Raw genomic sequence first — 24377 nt, 5'->3', positions numbered from 1 at the left:
CCATGACAGGGGTAAGGTCTCACTACCCCTCAAACCAAGATCACAACTCCACTGCTCCGAGAGGAATACGAGGTCGAGCATGTGACCCGCCGAGTGAGTCGGGCCCCGAATTACTTGGGTCAAGCCCATGGCTGTCATGGAAGCCATGAACTCCTGCGCTCCATCAGAGTGTTCACTGAGCGAAGGCAAATCATCCTTCAAGGAATCAAAAGTGGCCCTTAAAGAGGGTCTAACCACTACCTCCTCTAGACAATAATAATTTTATATTATAGTAATAAGAATACTAAATTAATTATATCATTTTCATTTATAGCCAGAAATTGAAAGATAGTAAGGAAACCAACCTGACTCAGTCACAATTGGCAAAGAAAAATATGTATCTGTGAACAAGGGTTTCTGGACTTCCTTAAGATCTTCTCTAAAAAGTTGGGTAAAAGCCCGGATGCTGATTCTGGAAGGAAAAACAAAAAGTTTTAGAACTGAAACTCCCAAGTAGTTATTCTTTACAATCACAGCACAAATTGACAGAGGTACAGATGTCATTATAGAAACTATGGCTGTATTAGAATAGAAGAAGGAAAGTTGTTGGTGTTGGGCCACAGCTCCTGTTTAGCATACCAATTACTAGAAGTTGTAGTTAAACAACATTTGGAAGCCCACAGTTTTCCTACCCTAGCACTGTACTGAAAATCACAGGAGTTTAAGAGTCTGCCTGTCCGTCCGTCCACCCACCCACCCACCCACCCACCCACCCATCCATCCATCCATCCATCCATCCATCTATCTATCTATCTATCTATCTATCTATCTATCTATCTATCTATCTATCATCTATCTATCATCTATCTATCCCTAACTCATTTTCATACCTAACTTTTATGGAAATGGATATGGATACGGAACTCAACCCATCTGTCTTTCTGTCTTTGCTTCAAGTTTTGTATCAAGTGGTTTGCTTATTGTAGTGTCCAAAATAGGCATTTGTGCATTTATAAAGCAGACTATGGGTTGTTTTGAATTTTAGTTAGTACACATTTTTTTTAAAAAGATTCATAATTAGAATTTTCTGCTGTTTCTTTGTATAGTTTCAAGAATATTCCCTGTTTATTTTGCAGGATACACAGACATGGAAGGTCAAAAAACCTTTTGAATGTCTTTATATAACCGAAACATCTATTCTGTTATATAAAGGTCTGTAGAATAGAAATATATTCATCAATTTACAATTATGAGAGTAAGTAACATATAACAAAATAGCATCCAATTAAATATTTTATTCAGCAGTTTTCTTATTTTGTATCATTATTTTCACTAATACTTGCTCTACAACACATACACACACATGCATACATATATGCACATACAGATGTACATACATACACACATGTGCACAGAGAGAGGGGGGAATGAAAGAACAATTCTTTCTGCCTTCTGTTTCTAAAACACTTAATATGGATTAATATTATATTGGCAAAGGAACTGGCACACCTGTCCCAATTTCTTGTTTGTTGGCACAGCAAGAGTATATCAGATTTTGCAAAGCATCATAATGTTAAGTAAAGATAAAGGTTCCCCACGCACATATGTGCTAGTCATTCCCGACTCTAGGGGATGGTGCTCATCTTTGTTTCAAAGCTGAAGACCCACGCTGTCCGAAGACGTCTTTGTTGTCATGTGGCCGGCATGACTAAACACTGAAGGCACACGGAATGCTGTTACCTTCCCACCAAAGGTGGTTCCTATTTTTCTACTGGCATTTTTATATACTTTCGAACTGCTAGGTTGGCAGAAGCTGGGACAAGTAACAGGAACTCACTCCATTACATGGCACTAGGGATTTGAACTGCCAAACTGCTGACCTTTCTGATCTACAAGCTCAGTGTCTTAGCCACAGCCACCCTTAAGTAGACCCTTTAAGTAGACCCTAGTTAATAGCCTTTTATTTGATACCCATACTCAGTCAGGAGTTAGGACATAAAACATCATTGTGTTTTTTAATAACACATGCCTATATCTCACTAATCATGACCAACACTACTTAATACCACAATGCCTTTATGCAACTGATATACTTGCCTGAGTATTTAAGAGAGAAAAAAAACCCCTACAGAAAAGGAGTTTAGTCTGATAAAAACACTAATCATTTCTATTTTCTAGTTATAAATTATATAACTAGAATTCTAAGAGTGGCTTCATATTGATCAAGATTGATTATCTCTAAGGCCAAGTGCAAAATATTATCACAGAAGGCTTGCATATACACATTTAATTAAGCACTCATTTTTTTAAAAAGTACACTGCTCCTGTGCAGAACTAAGTCTGAACTCCTGAAGACCTTTTATACATAAATCTATTCTCAATTCCTAAAAGGTTTCCTTAACTTCACTGAACATATGGGGAATTACTGATGAATTAACATGACATTTAGTTATTCTGAACACTGTTGATGGTGTTTAGTTACCTTCTTAGTTCACACTATTTCTTTGTTTAAAAACTGCAAAATTCTCAAACGTGATATAACATTGATTTAGCATTATCCATGTGACATACCATAAAAGCTATTAGAAAAATAATATCATGTGGTGCAAGAGATTCTGTTTATTTACAGGGATGAAAATATGTCTAGAAAGCATAATGCAAATAAAACAACACTGTATTTTGTGATTCTCACCTATAGGCAGTCCTGGGCTTTAATGGTCCATCACAATATTTCTGCTGATTTGCATCACATTTTCCTCCCAGATTTTCCATTTCTGCTCCAAGCTTAATATCAAAACTCCTTGAAATGCTCTCTGGGCTTTCTGAACATTTACTTGCAAAGTAATCTGTTTGATAGATCTGGATGGAATTGTTGAGTTTATATTCCAAGTAAGAGGGTAAAGGGTGAAGCCCTTCTGGCTTCGTTCTTTCATTGCCTAGAAAAGGATGGTGGTTGGGAGAGACAGAAAGAAAAAGGCTAAATATTATGTAATACGACTTCTAAATAATAATTCTGAGATTTGGTTTGGAATTTAAATAGTAGCTTAGATTGTAGTCACTCATGAAGTCATAATAATATTTTACCAATCAGTGGTAGAAGTCCACATATTAATGCAGGCTATTTTCTATGAAAACATACCATCAGTCTCTCTCACAACCACTGTAAAGTACTTCACAGCTCCATTGGTATCACTGAACCAGCTGCAATTGAAGGTGAAGTGGATAGTGGATTTGGTAATAATTGCATCCTTTTTATTCACTTGAATATATGCAGCTGGTTGAGGAGGGCCTAAATGGGAGTGAGAATGCTGTTACAAATGCCATCCATTGTCTTGCGCCAAAATTACAAATGGAAATTAACCAAAAGAATATTGTAAGTTTCCATTTTATAAACAAATATGTTTAGCCTCATTCATTTGTTTTTACATTAAGCCACATGAATTTGCATCTATATACTGTATATATGTATGTCTTGAATGTCATTTTTCATACAAAATAACTATTGCTAAATACATTTTATCCTAAAGAGAAGTATCTATGAAACATTTATGTTTAGAAATGCTTTTCGTTATAATGAAATTTATTTAGCAAAATATACTTTGACACATATTTCAAGCTGAGAACTTCATTGCAAATTGGAGGAAGTATAGCTAGAATAATTGCAATCCAGTTTGCATATTAGCTGAAGGGGTGTAGAACCAGCACACTTTAAAATAAGAACCAAATGAAATATTTAATATTTCAGCTCAAATACAGATTTTACATACAGAGAGTCAGTTATCTGTGACAGTATCTTCCATCCCTCAAGTCCCCCCCCCAACAAATATAATGTCATTTACTTGGCCACTATGATATTTGCTCTGTTAATTCCAAAAGCATCTCAGATCAGTTGTTTTAAAAAGTAACAATAAGAAATACATCCATTTACTTTAAAAATTAGAAAAAAACACTGCAAAAATGCATCTAGGACAGCAAAGCAATAGATTTTGACATTCATTTTAAGTCATTTATCACATATTGGAGGCCTTCCTGCCATACCCCTGCTATACTTTCTCCTTCATTAAGCTTTGTGTGTGCATTCAGAAGTGACTTACGATCTATCATAGTGATGCTATTGCCTGTTACCATCTCACTGGTCATGTCAGCTGATTGCACTTTGATAGACACTGAGTATTTTGTGTGGGGAACAAGGGACATGATGTTGTATACAGATCTTTCTTTCTCTATGATCCTAGAGAATTCTATCTCCTCTGTGTCCATTTTCTTGCACTCAATGCTATATCCATCAAAGTCAGAGTCAGGAGGGATCCAGGAGCATGCAATGGCAGTCGAGTTCTGTGGCCGACAATGTAAATTTTGTATTTTCTCCGGCCCTTTGAAAAGAAGAAGACACAAAATCAAGATTATGCATTTATATTTGTACTTACATCATGTACTGGTTTTATCAAAGAGATTTATTGATTTAGTGTATCACACTATCAAAGAAAATGATGTTGCCACAATTTTAACATTGGAGGAATAGCAAATTCTAGATTATTAATTCATTATTGCTAAGTTTCCAACTTAATCATAATTTAAATAATTTGTTTAAATTGCAGTAAATTATTTATGATAACCTTAAATGTTAGAGGTTTACAGGAAATGTACAATAAACATCCTAAGACTTAGTTTGCGCTGAGTTGAGATTTACAATACCCTCATATGCCATATTGGTTTATTTTAAAACTTCACTCCAAAGAGTCTTGGTGATTTAACACATTGATGGATGCCTTCTGTGGGAGTTGGGAACCTGAGTTCTGATGAGTTACTGCTACTAAGAGAAGGGGAAGTTTCCCACTGGTGGGAACTCCCACCTTGCCCAGTTCCCAGGATTGTATTTTTCAGACGCTTCCCTCTTTGCCACTAAAAACAAATACAGCAAGGGGAGAACAAGAACAGGAGCTGGATGCTATCTTCCTTTGGCCAGCTGGAAAAATGATCACTGGAAAATTGAGGCAGGGGGAAGGGGGAGGGTACACCTACCGAGCATCACAAAATTGCTGCAAAGGATATGAGGAAATGGGACTAGCCAGAAAAGAAATGAAAGATTCACAAGAAAGGACAAGGTCTTGGGAAAGATGGCAAGTGAACTGGTATCACAGGTAATTTATTCATTAGTTCTTCTAGCTGAGGGTAATGATGCAAGAAGAAAAGTTAAAATCCAAGAAATCAGCAACATGGTGATGGCATTACCAAAAGGTTTTGAATCTGCAACAATGGTTTATGCTGATTTTTGATATAATCATTGAATCTATCAAGCTTTCTTATCAGTGTCCTGATTCAATTAAAAAAGATCTTGCTAGTTCTTACTTGTCCTCACAGTTCCAAGGAGGGGTTTACTATAAGTCTTCCGAACTGGACCACTAACTGTCTTGATACTGAAGTGATAGAGCCTCCCTGGGTGGAGGCCATTCAAGATGCGGTCTTTTGATTTGCTGCTAATGTAAGGATTGAAGACTGTGAGGGCATCTTTTGGGGTCCACTGCAACTCAAAATCATCATAGTCTGTCCAATCAGGAGGGCCCAGCCATGCAATGGATAAAGAGGTGTTGGTCACATCAGCAAATGACATAGTACTGGGAGGGATTGGCACTTAAGATAGAAAAACAGAAAAACACAATCATATTTCACTTGAGTAGGTAGTACACTTAAAGACCATAATTCTAGAATAGGGGTCTCCAAACTTGGCTACTTTAAGACTTGTGGACTTCAACTCCCAGAAGTCTTCTCATGCTTAGGAATTCTGGGAATTGAAGTCCTCAAATCTTAAAGTAACCAAGTTTAGAAACCCCTGTTCTAGAAATTTGAATGAAAGAAACCCATTTATAGAATTCTATTTAGGAAATAACAAATCACAAAGTTTTAATTAAAATGAATCAGAGAAAACAAGGAGCAAATCCATTTCTCAATTCTTTTTAGTTCCTTAATAATGTTGTAAATTATGTAACTGGAAATGGAGGAGGCAATGAGAATGGAACAGCCACCAACATGCAAAGTTGTCCAATTTTGTCTGGACTTTTTTTCTATCTGCAGCCTCTAACCAAATTCAGACCATGTTTAACATGGTCTTTCTTTTCTTCCTGCCACACCAAATTTGACATGATTCTTTAGAGTTGTTATCAGGGAGTCACCTACTGAAAAATAGGCTGATAGTATCCTGAATCTCTTTACTTCCAACAGTTATTGAGGTATAGTTTGATTCAAAGTTGAAACATGTAATCAGATTTTATCTATTTCACTTTCAATTTTAAATATTGGTATTTTGCTTTTTAATTTCACAATATTGGATTCTCAGCATGCTGATTTCCTTTTACTTTTTTATGGAATTGCAGATTACACCCATCTCTGATGATCTGAACTGGTGAAATGAATTATATACATTTTATTAGCGCTATCTTTCAGTTCCTGATGCATTTGAACCAGACATGGATCACTGTGAAAACATCAATGAAACTTATATTATTTTGTTTTACAATCATATATGGTTGTTCAAAGCTGTACCTATGATCTGGCAATCCATATATTAATTACTTGGAGGAAAGCTCCACTGAATGCAATAAAACATTCTTCTGAGAAAAAAGATGGTTAGATTTGGATTATAAAGCACTTATAAAAATATTTTCATGGTGCAGACATTAAGAGACAAAGACTACATGCCGAATTTGATTATATGTCTCCAATAACATAAAAGAAAGACAGGATTGTTATTTACCTGTTCGTCCCTCTGTATTAGCTGAATTAAAAAGCTCACCACTATAGGTAACCACGACAAGAGTATATTTTCTACCAGGAACTAAACCCTGGAAATGCCATTCTGTCAGATCTTTTCCACGTTGTGCTTCCTTCTGTGTACCATTTGTGTTATAAAGATGTAATTCATAATAATCAACATCTCCTGGTGCTGGGTTCCAAGTAAACCATAGGCCATTAGTCATATTCCTATTGCATCCTTTGAGATTGCTAACTGGAGCTGGGTCTAAACAGAAGACAATAGAGAATGCTCAACATTTATACCAGCCACTAATTTGTACTTCTGCATATCAAATAAATAAAAGTAACCTGGTTCTAAATTAATAAAACAAAGGAGATCATTGTAGATTTTAGAAAGAGCCAGCATAGTCATACTCCACTCAGTATCAAGGATTCAGCTGTAGAGGTGGTCAACAGTATTAAGTATCTGGGGGTGCAGATAACTAACAGTCTGAACTGGTTTCTCCACACATCATCCTTAGTGAAGCATGCAAACCAGCATCTGCATTTCCTGCATTGGATGAGAAGAGCACATTTTTCTCCTCCTATCCTGGCCAGTTTTTACAGAAGCATAATTGAGACAATTATGTGACAATCCAGTAGGATAGTAAGATTCTACTTGGTGTTAAATTTTGAGCCTCTTTAAGGAAGCCAATCACAAGTAATAATTCTAAGGACTTTGGGAATTCAAAAGATGTTTATATTTAGACTTAGACTTAAAATAACTTTATTGTCATTTTGAATGTATACTAATCGGCATACATTAAAATGAAATTTTGTTGCATATGCATATGCATCTTTTAACAAACTGCATCACTGTTTGGTTTGGTGGCAACAGTGCCTCAGATAAAAGGGCCATTCAGAGAGTGGTAAGGATAGCCAAGAAGCTTATAGGACGCTCACTTCCAGTTATTCAGGATACTGCTTATAAGCACTATATGCTTAGAGCTTGAAGCATTGTTAGAGATCCCACATACTCACTTTACAGTCTGTTTCTGTTGCTCCATTCTGGAAGAAGGTTTCAAAGTATTTCTGGCAGGACTACCAGATTTTGTAATAGTTTTGTTCCCTATGCCATCCGTCTATTACATTCACAAGATTTGTTTTACTTGTCAAGTACATGTACATATCTGGAGTAGACTGTGTTGTTTCTCTGTGTCATATATGTGGTATATGCATAATTTTGTATTTATGTTTATATTTATTTATTATTATATTTATGTATATGTTTGTTATGTTTATATAGTATATATTGGAGGTGGTGACCCTTTGAAAGCTGTATGCTGTATGCATATGAAACAAAATTTCATTTTAATGTATGCCGATTAGTATACATTCAAAATGACAATAAAGTTATTTTAAGTCTAAATCTAAATATAAACATCTTTTGAATTCCCAAAGTCCTTAGAATTACTACTTGTGATTGGCTTCCTTAAAGAGGCTCAAAATTTAACACCAAGTAGAATCTTACTATCCTACTGGATTGTCACATGGATTTGTGACATAGGAAGGCATTTTAATGTAAGATTGGGGACTTTTGCTCATTTTGATGATCTGATGATGAAAAAGTCTTCATAAATTTTGTTTCTGTTTTAATTAATTTTGGATTATAGATTTCAGTTGTGTTTTATAGACCATACTTGTTTAAATTAACCACAGTTAAATTAATTATGACATGATAAAGAAAACTTTGATTAATCAAAAGAAAAGTGTAAAGTTTCCAAACAAGTTCTAGATGGGCAATCAAAAGAAACATGAGAAAGGTTATCGTGAGATATAAACGAGAAATGTGGGAGCCTAAGTAAGGTGTGGTTTGTTTATACCTCATTAAACCATAGTTTAACTATGATATTTGAACTTTCCCATTCTCTATAAAGTTGTAAAGCAGGCAGGAAGGACTACAGAAACTGTGATATTGTTTATTAGTAGGTCTATAAATAACAGCTTTTCACAGTTCAACTAACCCACTGATGCTTTCAGAGTCCATTTTCCTGTAGGTGGATTAGCTCATGAAAGGTTTACCTGTTCTTGCAAAAATGAACGCTTCTTTAGTAAGCTTGCCACTGTGAGTAACAATCACAATTTTGTACAGTCTGCCTTGCACCAAATTCTGGAAGGAATACTTTTGGAGATTCTGGTTTCCTGAATTCCTGTCCTGAAGAGATGTGTCTGGATTATACAAAAAAATATCGTATTTATCAAATTCTCCCAGAGAAGTAGTCCAGTTGAATGACAAGCGTCCAGTGGTACGTTCTGTAACTTTCAGATTTGTGACAGCTGCAGGAGCTGAAATGAGAAAAGAGAGTGACCTCTGAATTGAAAAGCCTGTATCGACACCTTAAATATCCATGTGTTGCTTTTTATAAAGTTAACTGGAAATAAATGCCATTATAATCTGATCAATTCCTGGCTATTACAAACTAAAAAATGTAATCATAAAAGTTGCACAATCATGCATAAACTAGAAAATAGTCCCCAGATACATTTATTTATATCTTATTCATCATAGTAATTCTTCAGCCATAATCAAGGAGGTTTGTAAAACCTAAAAAGAACAGTTGATATAGTGTACTACTTTAGCATAATCAAAAATACTGTTAGAGGATAATATTTGTAGTTCATGCTTGAAATGAGGAGTCCTTGGTGCTCTCTGTGCTTGGTTGTTTTCTTGTAGATGTTTTGTTACCAAAAGCAGATGACATTATCTAGTTTCGGTAATGAAACATCTGCAAGAAAATAATCATATAGCACAAAGGATCTCACAATTAAAAATCAATGGGTTTTCTATGAGCAATTTCAACACATCCATGCTTAAGTCATTTTTTTATACGAAGGACCCAAACATTCTTTAACATTAAAAAATAGTGTTCAAAGTGAGTATAGGCTCTGTCTACTGCAGCTCTTTATATGTGGAGGGGTAAGTCTTTATATTTAAGATGGACCTAATTTTGCATATTCCATCATTTATTTCCTGAACATTCAGTTGTTCATAAAATTAAAATGGCTGATTCATTTTTGTGAAATTTGATGGATGTGAAGTTAAAACACTAAAGTGGTGTGGACTCTTTTAGGTTGGCTTTGATATAGCAGTTTAGAAAGATAGGCATTTTAAAATGATTGAAATCCTTTCTTTTTAAGAGGAAACAAATTTCCTTTTTCTTCTGTCATTGAAAGTTGACACATGATGGTTATACATGCATATTTCTGGGTCATAGTTAAAATGTCTGTCAATGAAGAAGAAAAAGGTCCATTCCAATGATAGTGGATTCCTTCTATAGCCAGAACACATCTATAAAAGTGATTGGTCCATAAGAGAAATGCTGGCTGTAGTTCTCTAATACATATTTCCAACTAAATTAAAAATACGGCTATCAAACCTACACTCAAATTACTATATAAGTTGGCAGTACGATAGGATACCCAACTACAGGAAAGAGTAGAGCAAGGACAATGGCTGCCATTTAAAAGAAAAAACAACCAAGCCAAGCCAAACCAATTCATATATGTGTGCATGTAAGGGAGAGAGAAATAAGATAAGAAACAAAATAAGTTTGGACATTTAAGTGTTATTTATGTAATGATGCTGAGCTTTTTCTCCTGGAAGGAGTTAATTATTGAGATTGATATATAAGGAGTACACTATAAAACAGTGACGTGCGGTGAGGTTTATGGCTGGTGAGGCACTGACACAGTGGTGGGTTTCAAATTTTTTTAGACTTGTGGACTTCAACTCCCAGAATTCCACAGCCAGGCATGCTCAGTTCCGATTTAAAGCGACAGCATTTGTTTTTCTCCTTTGCGAAAAAGTTTCCTTCTTTCTTTTTCTTCTCCCTCCCCCTCCTTCCTCCCTCTCTCAAACAGACACACACACACACACAGAGAAGTTGGATTGGACTATCTCTCCTACCCCGTTCCCTCTCTCTCTCACTCACTCTCTCTCAAACAAACACTAACACAGAAGTTGGATTGGATATATTTTCCAATGGCTTGAAAGCAGCTCCTCTGCCATACCCCCCCCCCATTCCCTTGCTGCCTTCCCCAAACACCTCCACCACAGTGGCGGGTTTCAAAAATTGTTGGAACCTACGCTGTGGGTGTGGCCTTTGTGGGAGTGGCTTGCCACCCATGTGACTGGATGGGAGTGGCTTGCCACCCATGTGATCGGATATGAAATTATGAATTAGTACTTAGGTCGGTCCAAGTAGCTATTCAGAAACTCTGGCATTGAAGCATGCAAGTCTTAAAGCTGTCAAGTTACAAGATTCTTGCCCTTTAGGAAAAAAACCCAGGGGTCTTCAAACCTGACAGCTTTAAGACTTGTGCACTTCAACTCCCAGAATTCCTCCTCCAGTCATGTTGGCTCAGAAACTCTGGCATTGAAGCATGCAAGTCTTAAAGCTGTCCAGTTACAAGATCCTTGCACCCCTAACCCTTTAGAAAAAAAACCCAGGGGTCTTCAAACCTGACAGCTTTAAGACTTGTGGACTTCAATTCCCAGAATTCCTCCTCCAGTCATGTTGGCTCAGAAACTCTGGCATTGAAGCATGCAAGTCTTAAAGTTGTCAAGTTACAAAATCCTTGCACCCCTAACCCTTTAGGGAAAAAAACCCAGGGGTCTTCAAACCTGACAGCTTTAAGGCTTGTGGACTTCAACTCCCAGAATTCCTCCTCCAGTCATGTTGTGGTGACGTCATCTGTGCAGATCTGCTCCATCTTCGGTTTTTTCACAGGGGGCAGGCTGCCCCTGAAGATGCTGACGAGCCCCCGCCACCACCAGAATAACTGCTGCTGCCTCCTCCTCCTCCTCCAACAGCACCACCACATCTGCTGCGCAGTGCTGCGGCTGAAGTGTAGCCACCAAAGCTCCCGCTGGTGCTCCCGCCCGTGGGTTGAGCTGGGCCCCGTGTTACCCCTGCCGCCATCTCCTCCTCCTCTGCCGTGCTTTTGAGAAGCCATGGGGCCTTTTTTTCCTGTTCCCGCCCCCTCCGCCGCCTTCCTACTGGCTCCCGCAACCTCTTGGCTCCTCAAAAGCACGGCGGAGGAGGAGGGAGGAGGGATAATGTGGGGCCCAGCTCAGGTGCTCTGAGAGGAAGGGGAGGCGTTGCTGCCATGGGTGGGGGTGCCGGCGGGAGCTTTGGTGGCTTCACCTCAGCGTCAGGTGGCAAATCCAGCAGTGCTTTTGGAGGAGGAGAAGGCGGCAGCAGATATTCCGGTGGCGGCAGGATCTTTGGGGGTTTACTTCAGCCACAGCGCCGGACGCAAGCAGCTAGGAGTGGCCGCCCACAAAGGACCTCCCCGGGCTTGCTTTGCTGAAAATGGGGTGACTGGCGCTAGTTTGAGCAGCCGCGGCCAGTGCAAACTACCATCAGTCACCCAGTGCTCAACAAAACAAGTCTGGGAAGGTCCTTTGTGGGTGGCCAGTTCTAGCTGCACCTTAGAGGGAACATTGCCGGCGTTCCCGGAAGTTAATTACTTCCAGGTTCACCGACTAACCGGTCCGCAAGGACCGGCAAGGACTGGTAGGAACCCACCCCTGCTCCACCATTAGCAAATGTATCCTGTTGTCTGGGTGGGAAATGCCTGAAACACAATAAAGCTCACCCACCCACTTACCTCCTGCTTGCAGGCTGGGGTGAAAGAAGAGGCAGAGAAGCCGGAAGAGAGCCAATCCAAGCCTTTGATTGCAGGCGGAGCCACATTGCCTTTTCAAACTTGTAATCAGTGAAGCTGGGCTTATATAGTTTTATCCAGCTCTGTGTGTGTGTGTGTGTTTGTGTGTGTGTGTGTGTGTGTGTTTGAAAAGACAACGTGGCTCTGCCTGCAATCAAACTACACTTGGGGAGGAATCTACACTTGAGGATGAAGTTTGAATTTCTCCCCCTCCCTCCGTCCCACACGTACCTTTTCCACCTGTTTCATAGAGGATTTCAACTCTGCTGTTGTCTGTCATCATGAAAAGAAAAAAAATGTAAAAGGAAAAAGACAAGAGCTGAGGTCAGGCTGAGCTAGTTGCTGCCAAAGTCACCGTGGATGACTCTGCTTAACTGTTTAAAAAAGCCTCTAAAAAAGTGCCCGCTACAGGAGGAGGCAGGAGAACGATGTGCCTCACCTACATCAGGATTTTTTCGGCTTTTAACCCTTGCTTAACTCTGCTCGAGTGATCATAAAACGCTTAAAGTCAGACTAGATGAGGCGCTATTTTAGAGGTTTTTTTAAACAGTTAAGTAGAATCATCCATGGTGACTCTGGCAGCAACTAGCTCAGCCTGACCTCAGCTCTTGCCTTTTTCCTTTTACATTTTTTTCTTTTCATGATGACAGTGGTGAGGCTCTGCCTCCCCTGCCTGCCCTGACTGCACGTCCCTGCTATAAAAACAGTAGTGTACCCAACCAATAAGGAAGCCAGCCCCCCCCCCAAAAAAAAGATCTATCTATGTTCCAAGTTAAAGGGAAAACCTTCCAGGAATTTACACACACACACACATATATAAATATATAAATTTTATGTCCCTGGAAAAATTCTAATCCCACTATTTTGAATTCAAAATACTTCTAACTTGAAATATTCACATATCTTTAGTTTATATGGAGGCTTCTCATAATAAAATAAAAAAAGGTTAAGCATGTTATGGATATTTACCAGCATTTATAGACCACTCAAAATTAACTGAAATCTCATATGAGAAATTATTTGGACAGTTGAAATACTAGCAGATTTGATGGCATATTTTATTTACGTATTGCTTCCATAGCTACGAAATTAGCTAAAATAATAACAATTCAATTAGCAAAGAACAAATACAAATATTCCTGATGCAATCTAAAATTAATTAAAGTTCAACAGATCTTCAGCAACAGATTGTTGTTGTTTCTTAGGAGAAGTATTGAAGTACCTGTTTGCCCTTCAGTTTCTGCCCGGCTGCTGAAGAGACCACCGCTGACAGTGAACATCTGTATTCTATATTTTTTGCCTGGTGTTAAATCTTCAAATTTATGTAGTTTAGCAGTGGCTGGTTCTGATTTGTTGTGGAGAAGGACACCGTGCTCAGTCAACAGGAGGATGTCATAACGTTCAGATACCCCAGGAGCACCATTCCATGTCACCATCAATGAATAACTGCTGTATTCATTGTCTGCATGCAATTGTTGAACAGGAGCAGGAACTAGAAATAATTGTTTAATGGTAATATTTCAAATGAGTAGTTTTTCCATACAGTTGAAAATTCCAAGTTCAATTTTTGGTAATTTTTGACCGTATTTACAATCATTGATGTTTGCTTTTGAACTGCTCTTGAGTCGCCACAAAATGGCTATTCAGGGGAGGTGAGAACAAAACAACGGAATGTAAAATGAAGAGAATTGGGTAAGTCATATCTGGTAAAACTCTTAGTTGTTGTCCTATGTTTTGGTGCCAAGAAAAACAACATCTCCCTGCAGCAGACATATTAATCAGAATTTCAACTACTTTTATGACAGCTGCTTTATATATTCATACCTTCCCTCTGCCCTATTCTTTTCTAGCTTCAAATATAAATGAGATTCTCTTTATGCAGATTTTTAAAAAGCCACTTATAATATTGATTATAATGACTGAGCAACATTCTTTAATTATCTTGTCCGTTTTACTCAATTTTCAATTGTTACTTGACTTACTGCCACAGTTGAGACAGGAATTTTGATCATTGAGCAAACGGTCTTTATGTCAGATGCCTACCTGACCACCTTGTAAATGACTGCAGTCTTGGCACTGCCAGTTATAATCATTAAGCAACGATGTAAGTCACTGAATGGATGGAGTGAAAGAGGTACCTGCCAAAGCAGGGCAGACATGTACAGAACTGGACTGGATAGACAAGGAGGGGATTGTGATGATTTCCTAACTGTTTGCCCGAGTGGTTTCAGGAAGGAACTTACTTGTTCGTCCAACAGCAGTTGAATTGTTATGCAGGAAGCCACTCTTGGTCTGTACAACAACCGTGTACTGCTCCCCTGCTTCTAGTTTGTTAAAAGTGTGCTCATATACATGTTTGGAAACTGTCTGGACACCAATGGGATGGTTCTGATGAAGTATTGTGACAGTATAAGAATCAACATCTCCTCCTCCAGGGGTCCAATTCACTTTCAAGCTGTTCATCATTCTGGCAGGTGAAATATGAATATTTTTAACTGCACTTGGAACTAAAGAGACAAAAAGGCAACATGGGAAAGAAATTTACTTTATGTTTCCTTAATATAGCATATATTTTCAAAATTGCAGAAAACATGAAAGAAAGGTAATTGGACTAGACAATAAAGTTGTCTGTTTTATAATTTTGTAAAGAAACATTGAGAGGTTATAATAAAGGCAGGCGGGAACCCAAAGAGTTTGGAGAAAAATTGCAGATGCTTGAATGTGAATTTACAGAAAGTAAATTGATAAGCAAATGCCAAGAATAAATACACAAAACCTGGATTCTGAACAGGCTGGCAAATTAAACTTGTAGATGTGATAGAAATGGGATGGGAAGGATGCTGTGTTCAATGCTATGAACTTTAAATCCTGCTGCTCCAAATACAATTCTGTGATAAGAGTGTACTTTCATTTTTAGATTCTACTAGACAACTGTGTCCTGTTGGATCATTGTTTCTGAGATATTTCCTTACCAGATTCCTCAATGCTTTTTACGAAGGCAGAGCTTCTAAAGTACTAGAAAAGTTCTTTAAAATTCAGGGAGAGATTCAGTAATATATCTGTTTCAAAAGTAGCCCATTTGAACTGTACAGCACTGTCAAATATCAGCAATTGACCACAGGAAATGTTTTATGGCATTTTGTACTTTATCATGAAATATTTTATGATACTGTTTATGTCATGTTTTATAAAATTTGCTAAATTTATATTCCACGGGAGTCATAGATTCTGAATTTTGGATGCATTCTGCAAATTAGTCCATTTGAAGTAATTAGTTGAAAAAGTTTTGCCCAATGAGATACAATGTTGCTTAGTTAAAGGTTACAGACATGAGAGTTTATTAATATATAGATAGAAAACGATAGTAAGAAAGATTCCAGGAAAACACCAGCCAAGCAAGACAAGTTTAGTCACAGTGAAAAGTTTAATAATGCTGCCAAAACGGTTAAATTATGTGACAGAACAGACTTAAACCTTTAAAGTTTGTTTGCCCCAATCACATTAACAAGAAAAGATACATATAAATTTAATATGAGAAAGGGGCATATGAGCGAAGGCTACTAATTCTTCCCTTCTCAGCTGCTTGCTTCCCAGCTCTCTACAATGCAGGTTTAATTCTAGAATGCGAACGAACATATACTAGATATTAACACCAGGGATAAAAATAAATGGCTCTAAATTAAGGGACTGATCATGTTGGACCAGGCTGAGGCCTTCTTAGCCTAGCATTGTTTTTTGAAACTGTTCAAGCAAATACCTCTAGATGTCTACACAAAGACGATACATACTTCTCTTATAATGTAAATCCCCAAGTAGTGCTGTCCCTAATCCCTTTGTAAAAGCCATTCAAGTCTATGACCATACACAGCCGCTTCTTGCATGCTGTTTTTGTATGTTAAGTCATACTGTATCCCCTATGTTACATGTGGAGGAAGACACAGAATTAAAAATGCATTTCCCTTCTTGTGATCTGCTAGGTCATACTCCATACATTCACCATCCAACAGAGGCAAGTTCAGAAGTCTTTTGATATATTCCCCCCCCCCTAACCTGTCAATCCTTCTATGAAAGTAGAACGCTGTGCTTCACCACTTATTGTCATGACAACAATTTTGTAAAGGCGTCCTGGAGTGAGGGATGTAAACTTGAATGATTTGACAGTATTTTCAAGGTGATGAGATGGAAAAACTTTCATATCATTGAACAGAAGCTGGATCTCATACTGATCAACATCTCCATCAGCTTTGGACCAAGTAATATATAAATCTTCAGTGCTTCTGTCACTAAGAGTCAACTCTTTTACAGATTCTGGAACTGAAGAATGAGGGAAAGGACAGTGTCAGGTGACACATACACATACAGACACAACTAGTCTTGAAGAGTAGTTTACTCATTTCAACCAGCTTTTAAATAAGACCACAAATATTATTAGCCATCAAGGTTATTATAGAAAATCCTATAATTAGCCTACTGGGTGATAATTAAGGATCTTTTTACTGAACTGAACTAAAAGCCTAAAAACGTTAAACTGAAAGAGAAAGGGGGAGATTGCCATTTCTTTAGCTACTTGATTAATGTGATTGGTACAGAAAAGGGCCCATAGGCCTTTCTTCACCAATCTATTCATTTACCTGCACACATTCTTGTTCTCTATGATAACTGGGCTAATATAAGTAGTCCTAGACTTTGTTTAGTGGTCATCCAAAGTTACAAGGGCATTGAAAAAAGTGAGACATCACCATTTTCACACTTATGACCATAGCAGCATTCCCATGGTTACATTATCAAAATCCAGACGTTTGGCAACTGACTCATATTTATGGTGGTTGCAGCATTACAAGGTCATGTGATCATCTTTTGCAACCTTCTGACGGTTGTGTTACTGACTGCAGTGATTCACTTAACAACTGTGGCAAGAAAGGTCGCAAAATCAGGCAAAACTCACTAAACAACTGTCTCACTTAGCAACTGAAATTGTGGGCTCAATTGTGATCATAAGTTGAGGACTACCTGTGCATACATTCAGAAATGATTGCAATCATATATATATATATGATTGATGGCTAAGGCTTGATGGCTAAGACGTTTGCCTAAGATGCAATACAGCACAGGTTCGAATCCCAGTAAGGGTGTGGCTAGCTGATGAGAGCTAAATAGCTTGAAATAGATCTATACTAGTCTCCCTTTATTTATTTATCAGCACAAATAAAAACACAAATATAACAAAAAGGCAACAGTAAAATATTGGGTTTCTGTCGTGATGGACTCTTGTGACGAGCCGATTGACAGATGTTGGAAGCAGTTAGCTTCCTCCCATAATTGGGGCTTACCAGGGGTTGTGACACTAATATATACCTTCTTCCCTGGCTTCAGCTGATAAGGAGGAGACCTGTGGCTTGATGGCTAAGACGTTTGCCTAAGATGCAATACAGCACAGGTTCGAATCCCAGTAAGGGTGTGGCTAGCTGATGAGAGCTAAATAGCTTGAAATAGATCTATACTAGTCTCCCTTTATTTATTTATCAGCACAAATAAAAACAAATATATATATATATATATATATATATATATATATATATATATATATATATATATATGTTTTCTGAGGTTTTTCGCGGGTGTTAGTATGTAGGTCTCTAGTTGTTCGGGTTTTCTCCCGCGTAGAATTGGAGATGTCTTGGCGACGTTTCGACGAAGTCACATTCGTCATCTTCAGGCTGCTGCTGACTACTTCAGGTTTGGTGTTTCCAGGAGTAGTGAACTACTCCTACTCCTGGAAACACCAAACCTGAAGTAGTCAGCAGCAGCCTGAAGATGACGAATGTGACTTCGTCGAAACATCGCCAAGACATCTCCAATTCTACGAGGGAGAAAACCCGAACAACTAGAGACCCATATATATATTTGAGTGAGCATGAATTTTAATTGCTTGCATTTTACCTTAATAGAAATATTTATCTTACCTAAACCAATTGATATGTCTTTTATAACACAATAGTGTTTTTTGACATGGCATTCATATATGAGATAATATGACTAGAAATGCTTTTGCGAGTTGACACTAGATTCCTTTATTTAGGGGAAAATGTTTAACATACCTTTTGAAAACGTTTAAAAGGTTCTACAAATTCTTTCTGAGCAATGAAGTTAAGCACTATGCTGGTGATAGCTAGCATGCTATGACTCAATGATGTTACCATGATATTACCTCTTTCTTTCCAGAACTTATTTATCATAAATGTACATAGGCATGCATGCCTATGTTTCATTTGGGTGCATTTTTCACTGAACATAGCCTTACTAAAAACAGAGTAAGATTTCTATAAGTATTCAGAACTATCTTTCCAAACCTCTATGTCCTAGAATTGATAGATACAGCAACCTGGGAAAGCCTGATCCAGGACATTTTTATAATGAAGCATGTTACTCACTGGATAAAATAGTATTTCTTCGGGAGACTGAAAGTTAATACTACTACTACTACTACTTCTAATAATAATAATAATTCTCCTTGTTAATAATAATAATAATAATAATTCTCCTTGTTGCTAAAGTCATACAACTGTTTATCTTGAAAGTGAAGACATTGCAAAGGTCAAACAGATGAATATAAGGACAACTGCATGAGTTTACTGAACGATGATAAGTTCCAGAGTGGCATCACCTTGATTCTAGAACCTGTTTTAATTTATTAGCTCCTGGTCATGAACATCAAATTATAAGGCAGGCACTTGAATTATGGTGTTGATCTTTCTTTACATAGGAAAACAGTCCTTAATAATCAGTCCAATTAATAAGATCCTCAGTTCAGATAGGTAATATTTAAACTGCATTTTTAATTTTAAAGTATAACTTATTTGCATCACCCTTCAACATTCAGTTACCTGTCCTTCCATTGGCCCTTTCACTGGTTTCGTATTTTCCACTCCTTGTGCAAACAGTTACACTGTAAAGCCTTCCTGGAATCAGGTTAGTGAATACACATTCATTGACATCCTTGGCGACAGTTTCTCTTTGAATGAATCATGTTGTGCTTGATGATCACTTCATAATTGTCGTAGTCTCCAGTGGCATGTAGCCAGGATACCTTTAAATAGTCATTTCTTGCAGAATTGCTCACCGTGAGTCCCTGGACATTTGAAGGAACTGAAAAGATAAAACATATTTCAGTGTGCTGTTATATCTGATACAGTAAATGTCAATGCACACTCAAAATAATTTGAGAAAGGAATTGGTATAGGTCGATTTTAAGGAAAGGATCATCATTCTGACCTACCTGTAGTTATATATGGTAAAATTATCTGATAGATGTAGTCTTGTGCTGTGTAGATAGCAGCTGATGAGTATCTGGTTCTACGCCAGTAATTATTGACTACTAACATTACAAATGAGTCTTCTTATCTAGGCTGAATGATTTGTTTGGATATGTAAAAACTGAGCAAAATCCTACTTTTATCATCATCTATATGAATGTCTTATTTCCCAGGGCTGTGGTATGAATGAATAAAATAAGGCGTCAAGCTTCAAAAGTTGTATAATATGTTGTTGCCGAAATCAAAATGATAGGATTATAGTCCATATATTAATCACTGTATGTATGTATATAACATTGTTGCAACCAGCAATATTGCATTTTAATTTCTTTCACTCTTTGTGATTCCCAACTATATTTGTCTGCTTAATATAAACCATTTATGCAGCTGCTGAAACAGTCTTCAAATTATGATCCATGAATCACCAGTGTCCATGGATGTCTACCAGGTGGTTAACTGCAACTCCCTGTTTCGCAGTCATAATGTTCATGCTGGCTGAGTTCCACTTTTTTTCCAAATTGACAGCCAGTCAGCTGGCCAGAGACCATTCACAACCTCAACACTGCTAGCCAATTGGCCAGAACAAAATTGCTCACCACCTGAGTCCCACCTACCAGCCCCCACCACACAGTTCACCACTAGTTAGCTGACCAGAACAAAGCTACTCACTTCTTCTGCCCCTGACTCAAATAGTGAATGCGCAGTCAGTTTTGGAGTACACTTATATACTACAGGGTTCTGAAATATTTACTCTATTTATTAAGGGTGAGAACCTGTTTCTGTAAACTATTGATTGGAGCCTAGTCTTTCAGGAGAACATACAATAATATATAGTTACAAACATTTCTTTCACAATATCACAGTGATCTAAATGGGAGTATAAATGGTTCTATATTTTTGGCCTTTATGCATTTGTTCTGTTAGAAACTAATATTCCCTCTTATAATAGCAAACACTTTTTGTTTTTATAGTGCAACTCATTCTTTTATATTATTTTATGAGAAAACTATTACATGTATTCAAAGTGTATACAGTATAACACTGAACATTCAAAAGCAATACTCATTTTCATCCATGCTAGTATCCAATATAATATTCCAAATGAAAATATATATTTATTCTTAATTCCTAATGGTCTTTAACCATTTTTGTTCACAAAATTTTCCTTTAATGCAACTATTTAGCAAGCAGGCAATTCAAACAACATTTTGCCATTCACTTATGAGCAAATCTTAGTGCTTGTTCCATTCTTGACATTATATAGCCTACAGCTGATGGAGAGACAATACATGGGTGTGTGCGTGCATACCTAGAAGCTTTTGCAATATAACTATAGTAGCTCCATAGTTAGCTGAATACATTGAAACCAGAGGGGGCTGCTCCTGGTTCGGCCTGGTTTGGCCAAACCGGTAGTGGCGATGGCAGGAGGCTGCCCACCTGCCCAGATGCTTCTGTGCATGCGCATGCACGAACGAACTGGTAGTAAACCGGTTAGCAACCCACCACTGACTGAAACGTCCTTCCTTCATCTGTTGTTTACCTGTTCTCTCTTGACCGAAAGACTGGTTTTCATATTTCCCACTCTTGGTTGTTATTGTTACATCATAGAGACGACCCCGGTGTGAGTGGTTGAAGGAGCACTCACTGGTGGATTTTGCAATGGCGATGATATGGACAGTCTGACCTCCATGAGAGAGTGCCACCATGTAGCTATCCACATCCCCTGCAGCTGGCAGCCAGGAAACACTCAAATAATCACTCCGCCCTGAATTGTTCACGGTGACTCCGCTTACACTGGAAGGAACTGCACATCAAAGCAACAGAAAGTTCTCAGTTTACCAGGTGTTCAGAGAAAGTTCCTGATAAGGTCCACATTTATAACAACAGAGAATTTTGTGACACCTAAAAATGACAAAATGTGTTATTGCAGCTTTTTAGATACCAGTCCTGAAGTGGAACTCAATTCCGAGAAAGTTTTTGCAAAGCTAGTTGTTAGTTTTTAAATTTCCATGAGATTCTTTGTTCTTTTTATGCAGAAGTAGTCCTTGAATTAAAACTACCCATTTAGTGATTGTTAGAAGTCATAATGGCATTGAAAATAGTGACTTACAACTAGTCCTCACACGTACAACTATCGTAACATCTTCACAATCCCATGAACAAAATTTGGGTGCTGGCAACTGGCATGTATTTATGACTGTTGTAGCGTCCCAGAGTCACATGATCACAATTTCTAACCTTCTCAGCTGGTTTCTAACAAAGTCACTGGGGGGGAGCCAGATTCACTTAGGACCTGATGATTCTTTTAGCAGTGATTTGCCTAACAACAGTGGGAAAAGGGTTATAAAATTGAGTTGCAGCTCCCTTAACCTCCTTGCTTAGCAACTGATATTTTGGTCAGTAAGCTGAGGACTACTTGTACCACTATTCTTCTGGAGGCGTAGAGCTTCCTTCATCTAGAAGAGGGGGGTTGAACTGGCCCACCCCACCTCCATGAATGAGAAAAATGTCACAAAACGTCACGTGACGGAGCAAGTTTGACACCTATGATCTAGAAGACCAAGGCAGGGGGATTCTCTCTTCTTCTACTGAGAATCAATTCCCTTTGGGATAATCTGTTGTGGGGAGGACATTAGAATTGCAGCATGAGTCTGAAGCAGACACTGAGTGGAAAAATCAATACAAAAAGTGTTTTGAAATTGGTGGCCTTTCTCCCTACTTGATTCTCCTCCCCCAGCCTCCGTCCACCACACAGTCCCCTCAGCCCCCGAGTAATGTGATGGAGAAAAAAATGAAACTAAAAAAATGCAATGGGCTGATTGGGATCACTATTAACCCAGGAAGAGAAAGGAGATGCTTATTTCTCCTGCCCCACTATATTTTGTGTGTGGCCACAAGGAAATGAAAAATAAAACAGAGAAAAATGCAGAGATAACTTATTCTGCTCTAAATTATTGTTTCTAATGTACAGTATAATTGAAGGGTTAATTCTACCCATTGTCCCTATATGTGACACCTGCTGATGGGGGGGGGGGGGGGAATTAGTTTAGCTTAAACAATCCTGGGATGGGGGCCTAAAATGGTACTGTAACCTTGATGCTGATTATGGCATTCACAAATACTCTCCTCTACAAACTTAATTAAATGTTTTTGACACGCGAAGGGAAAAGTCCCTTCTTTATACTTACGTTGCTAGTACAATAGTAGTTATTGAATCAGCAATTTTTGCAGATAAAAGGAATTGATAGAGAGCTTAGGCACTAAAAATTAATTAAAACACACACATTCAAATAAATACAAGGAAACTTATTCATCTATAAAAAAGCAAAATGATCAGCCAAACGTTTGAAGGTGCTGCAATATAATACCTCACTTTCACAAAAAGTTGCAGAGGAAACATTGATAAATACATCATTTATAATTTTGAAGTTGCTGCCCTCTAGTGGAAAGACTTACAAACAATTTATCTGAGAATGAAGTTTAATTCTTTTCACATTTGTTTTTCAAGCTTCTTTCAATAATTACCTGAATCATATAATAAAATTATATATCATAAAAATGCCTGACTCTATCAAAATTTAGGCTTTTTAAATACACAAATTCTGTAATTGAAAAGCATTAATGCAAGCATTCTATCTATCACTTAAGAAATTCACCAGACTACCCCGTTCAGTTTTCTTAAAAGTCAAATGTTCATGAATGTTCATTATATGCTCTTCTGAAATCTCCATCTTAAAAATCAAATCACCTTTATTCTTAAGAGGAACGAGTGTGTACATAATGGCACCTTTTCACCTGTGAAGATGACAATCTCTGATACAAATGTGAATAAAGCTCAATGAACAAATCTTTCATTATTTTTATTTGAAAATACTGAAAAATGTCAATCCCTAAGAAAACAGTTCCAATTGTGTGGTTGAGTGAATTTTCAGAAGACCTGAAAAAAATAATTTAATCGGGGGGGGGGAGGTGGTTGGAGGGGGGAAGAGAGATTGCCTTCAAATCAGTGTTGACTACTGGTGATTGGCACGACAAATCCCTTCACTGTTAAGGCAAGATTTCAGAAGACGTTTGCCACAACCCATTTCTTAGGGTTGAGAAGTGACTAGCTGAAGGTGACCCAGCTGCCTTCGTGTCTAAGGCATAACTAGAACTCAGAGTATATCAGTTTTTACTTCAGTGCCTTAACTGCTACATCAAACTGGCTAGTGACCTGTAATTATACTCGCACATTATCTTTCAAGAAAAAGTAAAGCTTTCTTTTTCTTACCTCACTCTATGCTCCATTTGAAGAATGCTTCACTCTCCTTAGCCTTGTAAAGCAAACCACAACCTCTCAAATGTTATTCAACGAACTGTCACCAGACATGTTTGCCAGTTCTATACTAGCCAGCATGATTATTGGGCACCAAGTTAGAGATGACTGTTCTAACACATTCCAGAATCAAGGAATATTTTTCTTTAAGAAGAAGACATTTTCAGTTATCATCATCACTTCCTCCACAACCACCACTGGACATTTTAGTCCCCAGTAACTACTATTATCCCAGATGAGATTTATTCCTAATGATGTAATGGATTCAAATATGGAGCAATATGCCTTTTTTTACAGTTATTTTTTATTTG

General features: G+C 37.7%; 1 protein-coding gene across 1 annotated transcript in view; it reads right to left on the bottom strand.

The window, feature by feature from the left end:
- PTPRB (protein tyrosine phosphatase receptor type B) overlaps positions 1 to 24377 on the bottom strand; it is a 79214-nt gene that overhangs the window by 16306 nt on the left and 38531 nt on the right. The window contains 13 exon segments of the mRNA XM_032221327.1: positions 345 to 451; positions 2672 to 2915; positions 3119 to 3268; positions 4074 to 4352; positions 5329 to 5610; positions 6731 to 6994; positions 8791 to 9054; positions 13661 to 13930; positions 14682 to 14945; positions 16489 to 16752; positions 19323 to 19462; positions 19464 to 19584; positions 21292 to 21555. Coding sequence (XP_032077218.1) covers positions 345 to 451; positions 2672 to 2915; positions 3119 to 3268; positions 4074 to 4352; positions 5329 to 5610; positions 6731 to 6994; positions 8791 to 9054; positions 13661 to 13930; positions 14682 to 14945; positions 16489 to 16752; positions 19323 to 19462; positions 19464 to 19584; positions 21292 to 21555 — 2913 coding nt within the window.

Source organism: Thamnophis elegans, chromosome 7 (genome assembly GCF_009769535.1).
Source record: "Thamnophis elegans isolate rThaEle1 chromosome 7, rThaEle1.pri, whole genome shotgun sequence".
Classification (NCBI taxonomy): domain Eukaryota; kingdom Metazoa; phylum Chordata; class Lepidosauria; order Squamata; family Colubridae; genus Thamnophis; species Thamnophis elegans.
The sequence above is the reverse complement of the archived record's forward strand: the minus strand, read 5'-3'. Positions and strand labels throughout refer to the sequence as shown.